At 38.3% G+C, this 20,732-nt stretch overlaps 1 protein-coding gene across 2 annotated transcripts in view; it reads right to left on the bottom strand.

Annotated features, from left to right (window-relative positions):
- Positions 1-20,732, bottom strand: part of CNTN2 (contactin 2) — a 907,647-nt gene that overhangs the window by 158,264 nt on the left and 728,651 nt on the right. For both annotated transcript variants that reach the window (XM_044076798.1, XM_044076799.1), the window contains one exon: positions 4,882-5,031. In XM_044076798.1, the coding sequence (XP_043932733.1) occupies positions 4,882-5,031 (150 nt within the window). The remainder of the gene's footprint in view (positions 1-4,881; positions 5,032-20,732) is intronic.

Genomic DNA, 20,732 nt, shown 5'->3' with positions numbered 1-20,732 from the left:
GGCACAGTAATTAAGGATGCTCAGGAAGGTAGTATTAAAAAATTCAACCACGTCATCAAGACTGAGGTACTTTAGAGGATGCCAGTTACATTCTTTGAGGGATGAGATGAATGTGAGTGGGTTAAAGTTTATTTTTTTACGCATGTGACGGTAGACGACAGGTTTAGCTTGGTATAGGTATTTTTTCAGTAGGAATGTTGGGGAGTGATCACTGAGGCTATCTGATAAGCAGCCTGTTATATATGACTGTGGGCTCTTACTGACTAGTATCTAATCCAGGGTAGTGTGCTTGCTGGAGTTTTTATTTATCCTGGTTGGCGACTAGACTAGTTGGGTGAGGCCATGAAGGTTTACATGATGGGTTGGATGGTTGCCAGAACAGGACTGACAGTCAATATTGAAATCACCTAAAATGATAGTTTCTTGTGGGAGATGGTGGGTAGACCAGCTGAGGAGGTTTTCTAGTGGAGGGATGTTTTGGCCAGGTGGGAAGTAGCATCCAATTATGTTGATGGTTTTGTTTTGGTTTATTTTGAGGTTGGTATATATTATTTCTTCATTGCCTATTTGTGCAGCTGATGATTTTAAGATCTGGATGTCTAGATGCTGTTTAAATATTATAGCTACACTGCCTCCTTTCTTATTTAGCTGGTCTTCTCTTAGTATGCGGTAACCTGTAGGGAGTATTTGCTCACTGGTAATGTGAGGTTTTAGCCAGGTTTCTGTCAGGATGACTATATCTGGAGAGTAGAAGTATATGGTGGCATGGAGTTCATGAACTTTGTTGGATACTCTTCTAATATTTAGGCTTAGTAGAAGGAAGTCACTTGGCTTTCTACTGGCTGTAATATGGGAGAAGTTGTGGTTTCTAGTCTGATTATGAGGATTGGGGTTGGAGATGGTAGGGCCAGGGTTGGGGTGGATGTCTCCACTTAGGGCTAATTTTGATATGCATGAGGTTATTAGTTTTCTCAGTTTTTGAATGTGTTTGTTTATAAGGGAAACTTTATGATTGTGCTCTGTGGGTAATAGGTATGGTGGGAGGGTTACTATATTAAGTTGTAGGGATGCTTTATGTTTGAGTAATATAGTTGGTAGAATATGTGGGGGTGCATAGGGGTGGTTCTTGAGTTGGTGGGAGGGGAGCTGAGTGAGGGTGAGACATGAGTGGTGGTGTGAGTAGTAGTACAGTGGTAGTGGTTGAGTGGGGGAATGATGGAGCTTTGGTAGGATGTAAGATATGCAAGGAGAGTGCATGCAGTGAGCATAGGTAAGGTATGCTTGTACATGTTAGTTGAGGAGGTGTGATGGTAGTGGGAAGATGGAGGAGGTAGTGTTGGGTTAGTGCTGTGGTTGGCTATTGGAAAGATGGGAGGGGTTTGTGAGTGTAATAAAGGTGGGACCACTGGGGGAAGGAGGGAATAGGGGGCATGGTGGGGAGCGAAGCGGGTAGAGACCCTGTTAGTTGCTCTTATGAGGGGGCTGTAAACAATCAATTAACAGAGTTAACTGATAAATGAACATATGATAGTGACAAGGGTGGTTGTAGTTTTAAAAATGGTGCCTGCCACAGGTAATATTTATTAACTTTGGGATTGTCTTAAGGTAATAAACAGGGAAGGGTGGGGGGAGAACAAGGGTGTGAGCAGGCAGTTCTTTGTACTGCTGCTAATGAGCCAAAGCAAAGACAAGTTTGTGTTTAAGAATCAATCACAATTGACCAAGGACTGCTCTGAGACTGTAAGTAATTTCTTAACCATTTCTCAGGTGGAAAAACAGGATAACCTTGTATCAGTAGGCTACTGTGGTCTCAGTTTAAATTAACAAGCACACAGTATTGATCAGTTATGGACACTATTTGCTAACAGAAGGGAATAAGAGAGAAAGTGGAACATGTGTGTGTGTGTGTGTGTGTGTGTGTGTGTGTGTGTGTGTGTGTGTGTGTGTGTGTGTGTGGTGGGGGGCTGCTTACAAGCCAAAGCACAGTGCTCTCCAGGGGAAAATGAATATTGGCTCAAACAGGTAGACACATACTCAAAGTTAACTGTAGCTGTTTGCAGACAGTTCAGACCCGGACTGCACTTTTCTTACAAGAATGATAAAGGTGGTACCGTAGTTGAATACTTAAGAGTGGTGTTAGGTCTAGAAAAGAAGAGTACAGAGAGGAGTAAGTACTTTGAGATGGTAAATATATATTATAAAGATTACAAAAAACACACTGAGCAAATAGCTACCACATGCAGGACAATGTCTTGAACCAACTACTTAGTATATGCAGATACTGAGCCAATTGGAAAAACATCTGTTAGAAGAAACCTCAGACAGTTATGCAGTCACAGATAAAAATATAGTGAGCAGCACTCTGTCGTGGTTCACTAATGTGATTCTATCCACCAGTAACAGCACAATTATACAGAAATAATTAGACACCAGTATGAGCTGTCTATACACAGCACAATTACACGAATGACATTAGTGAACAAGGTGCAGCTATGCAAATAGACCATACTATTATACTATCGTCTTCATCTTTTGCCATACTTTTTTCTTCCCAGCTGCTACTTCCTGTTGCTTATTGTGGACCAAGCACAGAAACTTACATGGGTCTGCACTGACCTCCAGCCAACTCCCTTCTACCTCCTTGGACAGCTTTTCAAAGTCCTTCCTCAGATTTATCTTTCATCAACCATATATTATTTATTTCATGTTATTCTGTTCATTTGTTAACCAGGTAAATGGGCACTTTGAGTTATGACCTAGAAAAACAACTAAATGAAAGACAATAAACAGTAGTCAGCAATTATAACCATAATAGCAGATAAAAAGTTGCATCCTAAGGTATATCACCATTACTGATTTCTCTAGCTGCTGATATCTGGATACGAAGTGGAAGGGGAGTGTTATATCAGTTTAAGGTGGAAAGGTAATGTATATTATTTTAGGGTGGAAGGGTAGTGTATATCAGTCTGTTTGCTGAGATAGGAACAATATACCTTGTTATGTCATCTGCTTAGTGGAAAGCGATAAAGACCTAACTACGGCCTAGTTGACCCAGGATTGACTAGTAACCCATATACTACAATAGCTGATGAGGGAGTGTGTGAGGGAACAGCTGACACCATGTCACTCATCCTAGGAAGGACAGAAGTAATCCAGCCCACTGCAATGCTGGCAACTGCTGAAGAGATTGTAGTAAGCAGCATATGGACTAGAGTTGTATGCTTGGCTGTGCCATGCCACATCTGTGGGCTAGTCTTCATGGAGCATGTGTGGCATGCAAACACATCCACAGGGGAAGGCACAGCAGGCTGCTGCACCTGTGAGTGTGCATGTCAGCTGTTAAAGGAGGTGTTAAGGCCAGAAAACTGAACAAAACCTTCATGGCTGTCTGGATAATTACTCCACAGCAACTGGTTCGTACCCTGGTGATAGGAAATCAATAGGCATGGTCAAGACAGAAGCCTGATGGGTAGCAGGCATGAAGGACAGGAAAAACAGTATTAAAAATATCCCTTGCTATAAAAGCAGGTTTTGACATGATAAAAGAAAGAAGGTTAATTGATGAATAGATGTAAGCTGCACGATGTTCCCGGAAAGGCATGCAGATCGTTATAAAGGTCTTTGCAGGTTGAAAACTGGTACTGAAAGGAAGTTTGTTTGGGTGACTCCATGACAGGCAAATGTAGCCTTGACTATAACCAAGTAAACTTCAGTATGAGTAGTGACACAGGTGGTGTAGGAGAGAGCAATAAGACAGAGACGTGAAGAGGCAATGCGCCACTACTGCTGAAGGGGTGGTATTGATGGGTGTGTTACAAGATGTGCCCTTTGCTGTTACATCACTGGTGGAGACCACAGACCTAGTAGAAGCTGTCCACTCAAAGGGGGTGAAAAGTTGTCATGGGACAATTTCACTCATAGAAGTGACCTATAGCTTAATTTTGCACTCATAGCACTCCAACCCCTGCAGCTCTTGAGACACACAATGAATTTTATGGCTGCATCTCAAAACAAATCTCTGTGCTGTGGCGGTCTCTCATCCAGAATGGAATGAATGCTCAGGAGCAGCATTTATAGACTTGATGGCTGGCAGGTGCAGAAGGCCAAACATAATAATTATAATAATAATAATAATAATAATAAAAACTTTGTGTCTTCACTAATGAACCAGCTTTTAGAGTTCTGCTCTTGAGAAATTGTTTTACCTCATCTACATTTCAAGATAAATATCTGCAAGTGTTTTATAGTGAAATATGAGACATTTTTTGAGAGTTGCATATAAAATATATTAAATTTGTAAAGCAATTCAAAATATGAGTGCCTTTCTCCAAATAAGAAACAGAAGAATGCAGTCTGGGTAAGTTCTTATTTCAAGAAAATTAATTTCACACAGAGCTCTTATCTCAGCCGTTTGAAATAAACCAACAATCATTTATCACTCGTAAATACCAAGCAGAGAAATGAAGTGAATTCCAAAACAGGAAACCTTCCAGAATATGACCACTTTTCAAATTTCCAGTAGCAGTAGCATGGTGATCAAATGATTTATGATGATCTTCATGAAAGGTACACATCATGCACAGAAAAAAGAAAATCGATGTAAAATGTTTGCTTTAGACTTACGTAGGATTCATCTTTAATCAGGTCTGATCTGATGTGTTTGTGCTGTACATAACTTACCTACAGGCATGAAGGTAATATTTGTTTAACGTGTACTGTACAAACTGCTTTCAACATTTAGTGTCACCTGAATAATCATGAAATCTCAATTGCTATACTATGTTCTGTCAGCATAACTGATAATGATAGTGAATAAAAAGGTTCTTCTTTTTCACAGTTGACAAATGAATAATACATAACTATCACTGCAAGGCTACTTACCTGCTTCTTTTGTGCGAACAACACTGGATGGCATGCTGGGTTCTCCAGTTCCTAAAATATTGGTGGCTGTCACACGGAACCTATAATCCATCCATGGCACCAGGCTGATTACTTGGGCATTCTCTCTGTTTCCTTCAATGGTTGTAGGAACTGCATATCCATGCAAGCAAAGAAATGAAGCAAAAGATCAATTCACTTAAGGTCTTACCCATAATGCTTCTGCAACACTAGTTAAATTAATTGCATATTGCAGAGTAATTACAGTGTAGTTACTTTTGTAGCATACAATGACTTCTACTGGTGAATCCAATGGCATATAATTATGTTAATATGATTACTAGTTCACTTCAGTCTTATGATCTATTATGTTTATACAAGACTTCAATGGTCAGTGCTTGTAGCAACCCCCTTCAGAAGTAGCTGCCTGTTTTAACAGTTGGCAGGTTATCTATGATCGTATAATGCCCTGTCATACAAATCAATGTCGGTGATATAAAATGTGCCTTATAACCTGGATTTTTATGTACAGAGCATTTTTGTTATATTTTGTGCTCTTTCTGTTGCCGTTTTTATTATTCCTCTGCCTTTCTCCATCATCAGAGGAGTAGGATGTTGTACAGCTTATCTGGAAGGTGTTCAGTCTTCATTCTGTCTTCACCCGAGGCCTCAAATTATCTTCCAGCTCCAGGTTTCAGGACAACTTATGATGGTCAGAAAACACCACTAGTACAGGCAAAGCTGCTTGAGTTGTTTTGAGCCTCTAAGTGACTGATGTCAAGTCCTTTTAGATGGTGTCAGCAAATTTAGAAGGACAGACATGTTACATGCACCTTAGGAAATTAATTGTGAACATAACCCTAATAGTTAAGTTGAGCCAATGCATGGAACCTGGGCTGAGGAAGTTACGAATATTTTGGAGTTCACAAAATTCCACTATTTCCTGCTACAGTTGCACAAAACACACAACTTTTTACCAAAATATTGTGCAAATGTTACATTAGTAACATTTATTTTGTATCCTAACAAATCCAAAATTATTAATTTTGTGAAACACAACCAGTGAAAACAGGAATGTGAAAAAATTATTAAATCTATGTGAGGATTTTCAGAGTTTATTTTTAAGACCTGCTTAAAGTACAATTGCAAAATGCAATGGATTTTGAAAAAGAAAAACTAATTTTTGCAAATGTGATCTAGTGAAATATAGCTGAAATATATAAATAGAAATTTGAGACTTTTTTAATTCTATGTCGCTCAAAGACCATCTGAGATTTTGACATTACATTTTAGGGAAGCAAGTGGCCCAGCAGTACCCTGATTAGCACCGTTTCTTCACAGCTTATTTTACAGGTTCAATTCCCTTCATCGTGCCATTGTGCATCTTTGTAGGTCTTTACTGGTTTCCTCTCAAACCCTGAGTCATGCTGTTATGGGAATTGGTGGTATCCTAACTTGTCTCTAGGTGTGCATTTTGTATGTTATTGTGTATTTATCTGGCAATGGGCAGGCATTCCACACATGAATGGTTTTCTGCCTTACATCCACTGCTTGCTAGGGTAGGCTCCAACTCCCATGTGAATCAGTCCAGTATTTGAATTTTATGAGGCTACAGGTATACAGTGAAATAGAACTAATGATTTTAGCAACCCCTGATTTATAGGTTCATAGATAGGTACTATGCTATCGGCCCAAAGGCCTATGTAAGTCTAGCCAACAAGGTTCCCTGGCTTTCACCACCCAAGAAGGTTATTTTCCTGTACCTCTGTCGAGCAGGGCCACAGAAGTGATCCCGGGGTGAATTTCCTATTTCCCATCCACTCATCTAGATTTTTCTTGAAGAGTGCTAGTGAGGAACTCTGCTTGACATAGATAGGTAGCTTGATCCTGAGTATGGTAAGTCTCTGGGACAGGAATCTATCCCTCCAGCATTTTCTGTTTATTGTGGTGGCAAGGTTTAGGTCTCTACAGTGTGTAGCTTGGAGGCATTGGGATTTCTTTAGGTGTAGCATGTCCAACAGCTCTGGGTTTGACATAGCTTTGCATGTTAGGCAGAGATCACCTTGGAGGAGGTGATATGCTATGGAGTAAAGCTGGAGTTTTTTGAGACGGTCAGCATAGGGTATCTGTTTGAGTCCCGTAATCCTCTTTGTGAGGTATTTTTGTGGCCTTTCCAGCTCTTGTAGATGTCTTGTGAGGTACATTCCAAAAGGGGAGTTGTACTCAATAATGGGTCTAATGAGAGCTGAGTAGAAGGGAACAATAACCTCTTTGTTCCTGGATGAGAACCCTTTTGTGATGAGGTGTGCCACATAGAAGGATTTCCTGACAACTGTGGCGATGTGATTATCCACCTGAGTCCAAAGGTCTCTTATCACACCTTCAGCATTAAGTGGACTGCCACCTATGTGGTAGTTCATGGGTACAGAGTTTTTTCCAAAGGGGATGACAATGCACTTTTTGGCGTTGAGCCTGAGGTCATGTCTCTGACACCAGGCATCAGTCTCAGTGAAGCCCTTCTGTAGGATGTCCACATCATTTGGGGACTCGACTATGGTACCTAATTTGCAGTCATCAACCAGATGCCCTCTGTGTTAGCCCGTACTTCAGATAAGTAGATCCCAAACAGGAGAGGATCCAGGACTGAACCCTGTGGTACTCCACTTGGCACAGGTTTGAAGTCAGATTTGGAGTCTGCAACTTTTACAGTGTGAGTTCTGTCAGTGAGCCAGTTGCAACCCATCTTGTGACATATGGATTTATACTTTAGTGATTTTATCTATGATTCCAGAATAGGGGATGGTGTTGAAAGCCTTGGCGAGGTCAAGATAGGTTGTGTGACCTGCCCTACCCTCATCTACGGCTTTGGTGACTGTTTCAAGGAAGTCGATCAGGTTCAGGAGAGATGATCTGCCATTCACAAACCCGAATTGGGTGGGGTCCAGAGTTTGGAGGTTACCAATGTCTTTGTTTATGAGTTCCATGATGATACATTCCATGGCCTTGCAAACCAGGCTCATTGGGCGTCTAGGGTGATCGTTCCCGGAGTCCGTGGTGGCTCCCCCTTTGTGGAGTGGTATAACTGTTACTGTGTGCCATTCAGTGGGTACAAAGCCTATCATGAGGCTATGATTGAAGAAGGTGCTTAGGTGGGGGGCCAGTTCATTCTGAAGTTCGTGTAGAATGCAGCCTGGGATGTTGTCCGGTCCCATGAATGCTGTGTTCTTGGCTTTGGAGAGTGCAGGTTTTACCGGCTCAGTTGTGATTGCAGGGGCACTGTATTCTTTTGGTATGGATATGGGCCCTTTAGGGGGTGATGGGGTAAAGTTAGCACTGAACATATCAGCCAGGATGTTTGTGATATCAGTTGGTTCCGTAATTTTTCATGCCATTGTGCTGTAACTCAGGGCAGATCTGGGTGTTGCCACTGAAATTCTTGACATAGCTATAGAATGCTTTGTGGTTGTCCTTAGAGTCAGTGGCAATCTTGTTTTCATAGCTGGGTTTGGAGGATTTTATGAGGGATCTCAGCTTCTTACTGAGGCTGACCAGGGAGCTCCTCCACTCATGGGATTTTAGTTGCTTTTGCAACAGTTTCTTCCTTCTGTTGTAGAGTTTGTTTATAGCAGGGGGCCACCAGATTGGCTTCTTTTTTTTGGAGGATAGCGTCTTGCTTCTGTTAGGGATAGCATGATCCATGCACTCATGTAAGTGCTTATAGAGTGCATTTGTATAAGATTCGGCAGTTGTAACTGCATTGTCCATCTGCATGGGTGCTGTGAAGTTGGCCACTTCTGTCTTAAAAAGCATGAAGTTGGCTTTGGAAATTTTTTTTACAGTGGTTTCCTTAATGGGGCATGGGGGCAGGATGTGTATATCTATGATAATTAGCTTATGGTCAGATATGATCCACGAGGAGTTGATTTCAGGTGTGGAACACCGGTCACTCATGTTGGTAATGACTAGGTCTAGGATATTATTGCCCCTGGTAGGGGTGTTAATAAGTTGATCCAGGGCATTGGAGTTTATGAATTCCAGAAAGCACTGAGCAAAGGAGTTGGTACATGAGCAGTTTTCCCAGTTAATGGTGGGGTAGCTGAAATTGCCCATTATTAGGGTGTTTGGTTGAACCCTAATATTTTCTAGTATATCAAGAAAACAGAAGTGTGAATCCTGGGGCATGGTGGGGGATCTGTAGCAAACTACAATATAGATTGCAGTTTTGCCCAGAGTTAGTTGCACTTGGATAATTTTGGAAACATTATGCTGGGCAATTAGCCTGGAGGTGTGGTTATCCTTAATGAATATTGACACACCTCCGCCTTTGGTGTTCCAGTCCTGGTTAGATGGCCGCAAGGTATGGTATGAGTTATATCCTGGTAATGTAGGAGTGCTCTCTGGAGCCTTGAACCAGGTTTCAGTCACTGCACAGATATCGATGTTCTCCATTTTAAGGAGTGCCTCGAGTGAGTACATTTTGAGGTTTAGACTTCTAGCATTGAGTAGCATTACCCTCAGTTTTTGCTTGCCTCTATCTGTTACAGAGGTGGGTTTGTTCCATAGTCTATTATGGTTTTGTCTTTTGTGATGTTTTTGGAACTATTATTCTTGGGCACAACACACATTTCAGCCATGCTCCCAGGTATAGTGTTTGCCAGTACATAATATATCATATATTATTCATGAGGTCTAACAGCACATTCATGTGCCTATTGGCCAATACTCTGTATAAATTTGCATTTTTATTGTGTTAATTTTGATTGTTTGTTCAACACTGAAGAAGGCATTAATTTGCTGAAACCGGTCTGTTATTTATTTACAATAAAAGTCTGATTATTCACTATCTGGTCTTTGGCTGCATATTCGACTGTTAACCTTGCTGGCCATCTTTGTTTCTTCATAGTTTGGTTGGGCCTTGCATCCCCCACGTGCATAGTATTTGGTTTGGTTTGTCATTTGAACCTTGCCTAAAAAAGGCACTGTAGGGGTGACAAGAACCTTAGCCAGCATCTGGAATCCCAGGGGCGACAGGTGCAGGCCATCTCTGGCAAAGCATCGTGGCCTGTCAACCATGTCATCCGAGGCAGACAGATACTGGATCCCCTTAGAATGACACCAGAAGCTTAGCCAGTTGTTGAAGTCAATCATTTTGTCCTTGTACTGCAGTATCATTCTGGGCAAAGGTAGGATGCTACTCAGGGCTAGGGTTATACCTGCCTTGATTACAAGATTGGAGAGCTCCTCCATGTCTCTTTTCATGTAGTCCAGGGAGGTACATCTCAGGTCGTTCACACCAGCATGGACAATGACTGAGTCATATTTGTACTTGTTGTGGAGTGACCTGAGTGCATGGGTTATGTGGTGGATCCTGGCACCTGACAGGCAGCTAACAGTAACCTTCTCCTTGTCTATTCTGGTGAGTGAAACATCAGTGTGCCTGACTATAGAGTCACCTATGACTAATGTGTTAGGTACATTGTTTTGCCTTATGGGCTGTGGTTGAGTGACACACTGAGTCTGTGTGTTATGTGTCTTTTGGGTTGTGTTGAGGGGTGGAAGTTGCTTGCGTTTCTGCTTTGGAGGTCTCTGTTGCTTGAGCAGATTCTTATTGAGAGCCTCCGAGAATGTTTTTGTGCATCAATGTGTGTGTTTTGGTGGTGTGGGTATAGTGGGACTATGTGATGAGTGTGGCATGGAGCAAGTGTTTACCTTCTCCTCCTGATAGCTTATTCCAGACCTCCTATATTATTGCCAGTTTTCCCAAACATTCACAAGGTAACAAAAACAACCACCACCTGCTTTCTACCATGTTTAATCACTGTAAGGATGTATAAAACACTTCCAGGCACACAGGATTGGAGCAGCTTGTATCAGCCTTGAGGAGGTCTTTTAATAATGTAGTACTGTTAGTTGACCTGAAAGAGCATAGGTCTTAGTGCTCTTATCAGAGATATGAAATGAAGGCAGATGTAATACTTTAAATGGAGCAAAACTGAAAAAAAAAATTATATACAACAGCTGCCATGGCAACAAGCAAATAGTTTCAGCCACCCACTACAAGACTATACTTCAAGTAGAGACTGAGGGTGCTTGCAAGGCTTTTCCTTTTATAGACAGACAGGATGCATGCTAAATCAGATGGACTGTGGAAGATGATGCAAGCCAATTTATTAACCTTGCAATAATAAAATTAACAATGATTATTAAATAATTATTTTTGGTTCTCCTCCACTGACTTATTGGCATGGGGAGATCTTTCTATTCCTATTTGCTGCCTGCTCCTTTCAGCTCTCTATTGCAAGTTGGAGATCCGACAATGCATGCTTCAACATTTCAAAAATTAAAATGTGATTCTGATGACAAGAGCAAGTTCTGAAACTTGCTCTTAAACTTTTAAAGTGTCCTTTGTGGAGATTTGCTACCTGCACCCTCAACATGAGTGGGACAAGCCCAAACACCCATGCTGCTTATATATAGTAAGCCTGCAAATGCTCTAGATCAGAGTAGGGGAATATTCCAAAATACTGCCATCTCAGAATTAGTATATCTTTTCACCATTCACATCTAACTTATCACTGCTCTGAGGCAATGGTCTTTCCCTTAGAGGGGGTGAACACAAAGTAAAAGAATATCCATTTTAAATAAATAAATATAAATACACATATTTAGGTGTCAGAATAAATCAATAAAAATAAATATGGGAGAAGTGAATATGGATGAAATTATGTTTTGTCAACATCTGTTTAGTCAACATAATCTGGTCAGCTAAGCAGAAGGTTAACAGGTGTGCGAGATCTCACATTTCTCAGGAATGGGGAATATGCCCTCTCTCTGTCTCTCTGACAGGTTATACTGCAGGTGTACGATTTTTATAAATATCTATGCATACACACTTTGCATGGCTCACACTAACTTGCTGGCACTGAAATCATTTTAAAAAGCAGGTATTTGCCCACTGCTAGTGAATGCCACCTACCACTTAAGTCATTGCCGTGCTGTAAGTCTGCTTCATCTGTTTCAGCCACAGGACAATCTCACTGGATTTTCTTCTCTCTGAAAGCATCACACAGTAAACCAAGCCAAAGGAGGAAGAATGAGAATGAACATCCACTCTGGGAACTCTGCCTATATACACATGTAATATACGTGCTAAAATAATTTCATTTAACTTGCTTTTTAGTCAAATTGAATGGCTTGAGGGAAATGGGCTTGATGTAATAATACTGAAGGCCTGATTTTGTACGTGTTTGTTTATTCTTGCAGGAGGTACATATGTGGGAATAGTTTTTAAGTAGTGGGTGGCATTTGTCTGATGGATTGATTTACTGTTTATTTTAGGATGCTCTTTGCATTTTTTTAATATCTTGCCATTGTGTGTGATTGTAAAGTAATGCACATTAGGGTAATTTTCATTTTGTTGCACTGTACCAAAAAAATAATATAATACCAGAGCCGTACGTGATGCCCCTGCACTGGCCCAGTAATCAAGGAGCCTCAATCCTCAGCACTAATACCAGTGAGGGACGTGTACATTGAGAGAATGACAAGTACAAACACAGTAAAGTACAATTTCCCTTAAGAGCACACAGGGATCACAGTCAGTCTGGGGCTGGTTTCTCCTTCTCTCTCTAGATCCCCAATAAGACTCCTCAATGGCACAGGTATAGGGTTAAGATCTCAGCCGAGTGGTAAGTCAAAACCTCCAGCACACTCTCTGTCCAACCAGTGCTTTGTGTCCCTGCCCAAGTAGCTGACACACACACACACACACACACACACACACACACACACACACACACACACACACACACACACACACACACACACACACTTTGAGATTTGATTTATATACAAATACATAGACACTCCCAGGGAAGGCTAGCACAGGTTTACTAGTAATGCCCCCTTCTGCCCAGACCATAAGGTAGTAATCACTGCCACCAGCCACCCTTACTTATCAGCTACTATAAGGCCCTTCCCAAAGGGTGACCAGTTCTACTGTGTAATGTTACTATTATCCAAATGCTAAGTGTGACCACAATTTTTAAGGCTATTTAGGAGTGGCCTATACAGTCTCACCAAATGCGTATGGAAGTACTCTAAGAGCTTAAATATCTCTAAACAAACCACCCACAATTAAAAGGTTTAAATATATTTAATAATAAATTAAAACACAAGACAATACTCAATAACTTACAGTGACTACAGAGTTCAGAATCACAAGAAATACTTTAAAACAACATTGTAGGACAGTCCCACATAAATACAGAAAACATCTAAACTACTCTTTACTGTATTCCTATCTATATATAAAAGAAACTATGCCCTAAATGACTTACTTACAGAGCCAGGCAACTGAAGATGAGAAGTGCTGAAGAGAATGTTTCTAGGTCCAAATACAAATACAAAATGCACAAACTTTCTCTGACAGATATTTCTTAAATTGATAATACACAATACTGCTGGGCTAGCTTGATGACATCAGTACTTGACACCTCTGTATCAAAAATACTTATCTTTTAGAAGCTTGCCTGGAACTGGAAGTTGTAAAACAGTTAATACTTTTACCTTTGAAACCTATAATTATTTCTGTTTCCAGATAATAGAAAGAACTCCTAGTTGTGGACATCCTGTCTCCTAGCTGAAACTGGGAGATACCACAGTCATAAACAATTTCAACTTATTTTCTTAGAGTTTTGCAAGTTAACTTTGTATGTTCCAGCTTCTTACTATCAAAACATACATTTGCATAGGCATATAGTTCATACACATTTCTGTTCTTTTCCAGTAGGGTACACTGTGGTTACATTTGTGAAGCTCAGCACATAACATAAAGTTTTACATAGCATATAGTTTTCTTACATTTCTAAGACAAGCATACAAACCATATTACTATTTACAAATAACATAGAATTATTTACAAAGTTGCAGCTAGCTGGGCTGGCAGCCTTCACACTGTAGAATAAAGAATACACTCTTTGAATTACTAGTTAAATGCTTTCATCCTGGTACATGGACTTCATCAGAACAAACACCACCAATCCTCATTGAACAACTAGAATAAATAGGTAACATAATTAATGCTTTCCCACACTATTTAAAAAGTAACCCTTCGTATTGGTTAAAACTCAATCATTACATCAAATTCATTTCAGCCAAAAGGGCTGAATAAAAAACATATGCATTACATTATTTTATTGTGATAAACAGGAATAATACATTATATATAATAAATAGCCTTAAGCTTTAAAACACTAGTAATCACAACCATCTCATTCAAACCCCATCCCTCAGTAGTGTTAGTGGCCAATTGCCATTTTAATTCTTTCAACTCCAAAACATCATTCAAGTGATCACCCCTGATATCTACAGGTACATGGTCAATGACAACCCCCCTAAAATTACAGTTAACTTGTAACTTAAGGTGTTTATACAATGCACTATAGTCACCTTTCTTTTTTATATTGTATAACTGTCTATAAATCCTAGCTTTTAAAGGGTGCATTGTTTTACCAACATAAAAGCTGTGACATTGTTGGCACTGCACTACATAAAACCACTCCTTTGCTAAAGCAATAATATTTTTGATATACATTAATTTTACCATAATCGTTAATATCAAAAGTGGACCCTTCTATAATAAAACTGCATTGACTGCAGAGTCCACATTTATTCACACCACCAATTTCACTTTTGAGGTTAGCATTATTTACTTTATGACAAAGCATGTATAAAATACAGTACTATGACAAGAAAAATACCAACAATTGTTCCAAACATCCAGAAAATGGGGAAACATTGTTTTATAAAGATGTACTGACCCTGTGGGAAAATTAAACTTGACCTACGGCACACTCCTCTCATCCAGAAAACCAAGGAATACTACACTTTTAAACCTGTACCCAAAAAATCCAAGCTGCAACCATTCAAATAAATGATAAAGGAATGTAAGCAGAAAAGAAAGAAAGAAAGAAAGAAAGAAAGAAAGAAAGAAAGAAAGAAAGAAAGAAAAAGCTAAAAAGAATATATGACAATAGACAGACCCTCATAACACACACACACACACACACACACACACACACACACACACACACACACACACGCACACACACACACGCACGCACACACACACACACACACACACACACACACACACACACACACACACACACACACACACACACACACAAAACACACACACATCTATCTATCTATCTATCTATAGATATATAGATATAGATATACACATACTATATTAGATACTTTGTGGTTTCTTAGTAGAAAAGAGAAACTGCTCTTGGGGGAAATCTGGTAACTGACGTTTGAGAGACTCCTTATTGTGTCAGTGGCAGTGACAGCTGCCCAGAATGTGGGGGCTTCTGGGTTCAATCAACAGGCAAGGGTCAGTGTTTTCCTTTTTTGTTTCAGTTGTTACTACATTACTAAGTTTATGTTTTGTATTACATTGGATGCTTGGTGTGTTCAAAATCACCATCATGGCAGTTTTCTATTTGAAAAGAGAAATACTCTTGGGGAAACCAGGTACATGATTTTTTATTTTTGGATTGGGAGACTGAAACTGTGTGGATTGTTTTTTAAGACGAGGAATAGTACGCTGGGTAAAGTGATAGTCCTTCTCCATACTGTCCAAAGTTTTCTGTTTAATACATTAACTGTATTTTAAGGTATTTTTTATGTCTTAGCCTTGCTTTGCTTTTCTATCCTGCATGGTTTAACTGTTCAGAAATGCACAACTGCATTATTATTTAAACTTGTACCTACTTTTCATTCTCTTAGGCAGCTTTGCTCATTTGTATCTGGTTGCTAAGAAGTAACCAGTAATTTAACAGTAGCAAAGCCTCTAATGCTGTCTATTACTTAGCGTTTTTACAGAATCAGGATTACCTAGTATGGGACAAGCCCTACTTTAGTTTTTCTTTAAATACTGGACTGCTGTCATCTTGTATTTATAATTAATTTATACTGTCTGTTCTTCCAAAGGTTTCTGGTTGTACTACCCCCCCACCCCACACACACACACTTGAATTGAAAAGTCCCCTGCAGCTGTTCATTTCATATGTATTGTATTAGTTCAGCACAGGGTTGCATGCCTAAAATGTAAATGTTTCTATTTATCTGCATTTATTTCTTTTGAATACATACTCTGCTTAGCTGCTTCTTCACAATAGTACTGGCTTCAATTTGTTTTAGACATACTCAGACTGACTGTCTGCTTCTAGTCCAATTGGTGTGGCCTGCTTTGTTCTGCCCCCCAATTTCCCAGCCACCCCCAATCACCAACTGTATTTCCAACATTCCTTTCCTACTTTTCTATAACTTCATCTCACCCACTTAAAGAAATTCACTAAATTCAAGTAAACTCTCCTCCCCCCATACCTAATAACTATACTTCACTGCCTCCCAAAAAATTAATGGTGTCAGGAAAAGTAAACCTATATTTAACCTCAACTACAGTTTACTTTCTCCTACAAATGACCACCACCACAACAACCCCAAACAGCCCATGGATAAATATGAGTTCCAATCTCTCCATTTTCAAACTTCCACCTTTTCACCACTTCCCAAAGCACTACTGCAGCTATTTCTCCTGACAAACTACAGTAACCCAAACGTCTCATTTCCATTACCTAAAATATGCTTCTTCCCTCCACATAAACTACAGTAACTCAAACCTCACATGCCCATTAACTAAAATATACTTCTTTACTATAAGAAATTCATACAGCATTATAAACTTTACTTCAAAATGTTCCTACTTTTCTCCTTCAAATGTATACCATTCATAGAATCCTACTCTTAAGAAACTATATAGGATCAAACTATAGCCCACAGCACACTTCACTAAAAACTCTCTATTGCCATGATTAATGCCAGAAGCATTTTAAATAAAGTAGAACATCTCCACTCATTCATCAAAACAAACAAAATAAGGGCATGGCCAAGGTGGTGACAGGCTAGCAGCATAATTCTCCTGCTCTGCTACTTTATTTTTATTTCTGACAGGAAATTATATTTCTAAGATATCCTAAATACTTTTTGAGTGAATTTGTTTACTTAACACCATTTTGAAGGATATTACCTAAACATTTTTTATATATTTTCCTTTTTTCCTGTTAATTTTTTTATCTGAAAGTTTTTTTTTTCATTTGTAAACTTGAAATGAGTCATTTAAAGACTAAGTCTTAGTACTTATCTCTGAAAACTTACTAACATACAAAAACTTTCATTAAATATGGACAGAATGGATAAAAAAATAGACATCTTTAAAGAAAAATGTTCAAAACAGATGGAGCAAATACATGAGACTTTAACACAACAGAAATCCTAGATATCCAGAATAGAAAATGCTCTAAATGACATGGAAGAAAGGTTATCTGAAGAAGAAAAGAATATAAAATTTTTACTGAGACAAAATACCTTATTATTAAATAAAATTGATGATCTGAAAACAGATCTAGGAGAAATAACATCCATATTTTTGGTTTGCTTGAAAAAAATAGAAGGAGAAAACATGGTAAACTTTCTTACATCCTGGGTCACTAAGGTTCTGAATTTACCTGAATCTATGTTGTACGGTATTGAAAGAGCACATAGATCTCTTGTTGCTTCTTCTTTGAAAAATAAATCTCCACCAAGATCCACTATTATTAGATTATTTTCATGTCAAGATAAGGAACTAATACTTATAACAGCTTGGTCTAAATCTACTATCAAGATAGAAGACAGCATAATAGGTTTAACAATGACAATTCTTCTGCTGTGATGGCTAAGAGAAAAAGTTTTTTTTACTATTGATAGAAGAACTCAAGAAAAGACTGATTGAAGTTCACTTGCTATTCCCTGATAGACTTAAAATATTTCTTCTTGATGAAGCCGACAGACTCTGTTATGCTATTTCTAAAAGCAAAAAAAAAAAAAAGAGCAAGTTGAAGAAATGGATTGGAACAATAACTCTTGCAAGAGACATGCTGAAATAAATGGTTGGAAACAATGAGAAAAAAAAAACAAACTAAAATAAAAATAACTTTTAATATTTTGTAATATTATTCAACATCAATATATCAGCAAACTTCTATGTTTTCATGACAAAGTTTACTTATTTCTTTTAACTTTAACATTGAATAGAAAAGAAGGAAACATGGATTTACTCATCTATAAGGTAATTATTAGTTTTATTTTCCCTAATATTAACACAATTGGTTAAAAACGTCTCATTAACATCTATATAATATGTTACTTTGTATACCAAACATATACTTTTAGTTTAATAAACATATAGTTAAGTTTTTTAGTACTGATACTTTATTACTTTCAATAAATTAATTTCCTCTTTTTCCTTTTATAAATTTGTCACATCAATATAAACTTGATAGATATTGATAGAAGGAGTTATGTTTATTTTAATGTATGTGTTGCAATGGTGTTTAAGTGAGAGTTTTGAGGTTCATTTGAGTTGCTATTTGTTGGTGACTTGACTGAGGTTTGAGAATGCTGAATGTGGGTGTTGTGAAGCTGTTGGTTGACACTGGTGCTTTTAACATCTAGGTAAAGGTTATATGTGCTAATTGTTTTTGATGATATGTTTTCTCTTCCAGAAGTGGATGTATTATTTGTATTGCCCAATGTTTTAAACTGCCATTTTGCCTACGGATGCTTTTCTGTTCTTGTTGGGAGATTTTATAGTTAATATGTTATTTATGTATAGTACCTTTTTCTCTCTGTTATTTTCTTTTATTTTGCCTCTATTATATGTTTTTGGTGATGGACTATGAGAGAGAAGGGAACAGAGTACAGATGGTTTCTGTTTTATTATGGTTGTTGCTTACTGTAAGGATGTGGCAGTTCAAGAACTTAATTTGAGCTGTGAGTAACAGCTATGTTGATTTTGGACTATACCAACTCATGCACTTACTGTGGTTGTTATTTATTTGTCCATTTTTTCATGAGCATCCAAGACTTGGTGAAGTTTCTGACTGAGGTTGAGTGACTTGCTTTACATTTATAAAGAGAAGATTCAGTGTGAATGCGCAGGTCAGTTAAATGAGAAGCACACATTTAAGATGTTCAGCATGAGAGGTGAACAGGCAAACAAAATGTGAAGATTTAAATGATCCCTCCTTGCTATAATATAAATATAAGTATGGAGTAATTTAGTCAGCTAAAAAGTGACTACTAGTTAATTTTTAGTGTTATGTGTATATATATATATATATATATATATATATATATATATATATATATATATATATATATATGGTTTCACTTCATATCGTCGAAAACTCATTTCATTCAATTTCAAAACAGCGAGACAAAATCATCGAACACTCAAATCGTCGAAAACTCATAGCATTGAATCTCAAATCATTGAAAACTACAAAGCAACTAGAAATAACAATCCAGACACTGTTTACTACATTTATGCAGGGGGACAAGCCCCCCTATGCCCCCTAAGTGGGATGCTCCGTCCCCACACCTCTCAAAAATTAAAAATACCAACTCCAAGGTCGCACTACAGTGGGGTTAGGAAATTACCTTTTTTCCCCACTGTAGTGACCTGAGTGCATATTAATGTACAGGGGTGTGGTGGGTGCAGGGGTGCTTGCCCCCCTGCATAAATGTAGTAAATACTCTGTGAAATGTTATTTCTAGTTGCTTTGTAGTTTTCGACGATTTGAGTTTTCGATGATTTGGTCTCGCTGTTTCGAAATTCGATGAAATTAGTTTTTGACGATATGATATATATATATATATATATATATATATATATATATATATATATACCATATATCTATATGGTTCCCCATCACATGACCGAATTTCTGTAAACTCAAAATTCATGTGCCCGAAACCAGAATCTCGAATTTACAAAAACTCGAAAATGGGAAGGGGAACTAAAAAAAAAAAACAGACACCCTTCTAATGTTTTTGCAGGGGGGCTTCACCCCCCTCACTTCCCACATGGGGGGCTGTGCCCCCCATATCCCCCTACTTAAATATTCCTACTCTGAGATCGCACTACAGCAGAGGTCAGGGAAATCTTCCGGTTTGTGCTATATGCATAAGCGCAAAAATGTAGAACAATAGACACAAATAGCAAAAATGGAGATAGAAGACCACAGCATAAAAGCAGTGAGTTATTTGAAATCCAAGGAATCGAATCCAGTACAAGTAAAGCTTCATCTCTTGATGATGCACTTTTCTTGAGGGAAAGAAGAAGCATTGATTGTTTGACTTTCTGACCTTTATGTTTAATTTTTTGGTTAATATGCCGTATTATTTTGCTAGCTTCATTGCTATATGCGTAAGCGCAAACCAGAAGATTTCCATCCTCCGCTTTAGTGCGGTCACAGAGCATTTAGATTTAGCTGCGAGGATGCAGGGGGACCTTGCCCCTTGCAAAAAGGTAAGTGAACTCTTTTTTTTTAAGCCCTAAACTTCCCATTCACAATTTCAAGTGAATGGAAGTTCGAGATTCTGGGCTCGAGCTTATAGGTTTCGAGCTTCCATTCATTCGATCTTGTGAAGGGGAACTATATATATATATATATATATATATATATATATATATATATATATATATATATATATATAAAAATATATATAAAAGATTTTGTGATGGGAATCTGGTTTTCATTATTAAGATAGGGAAGGTTACATCATTCAACTTTATTGTTTACACCACATTTGTTTTTATCAGAATTACTTACTTTTCTTTGTGAATACATGGAATTTAGGATTTAAAGTTATGTAAAGTCAAATAATTTTTTGATTGTGGCTTAAAGGAAATACTTGTTTAATAAACAGAATATGATCTTGCTCACCAGATTTACTTG

The sequence above is a fragment of the Protopterus annectens genome, chromosome 7.part0 (assembly GCF_019279795.1).
Source record: "Protopterus annectens isolate FY-2018-M chromosome 7.part0, PAN1.0, whole genome shotgun sequence".
NCBI lineage: Eukaryota > Metazoa > Chordata > Ceratodontiformes > Protopteridae > Protopterus > Protopterus annectens.
Note: the sequence above shows the minus strand (reverse complement) of the source record. Positions and strands in the feature narration are given on the sequence as shown.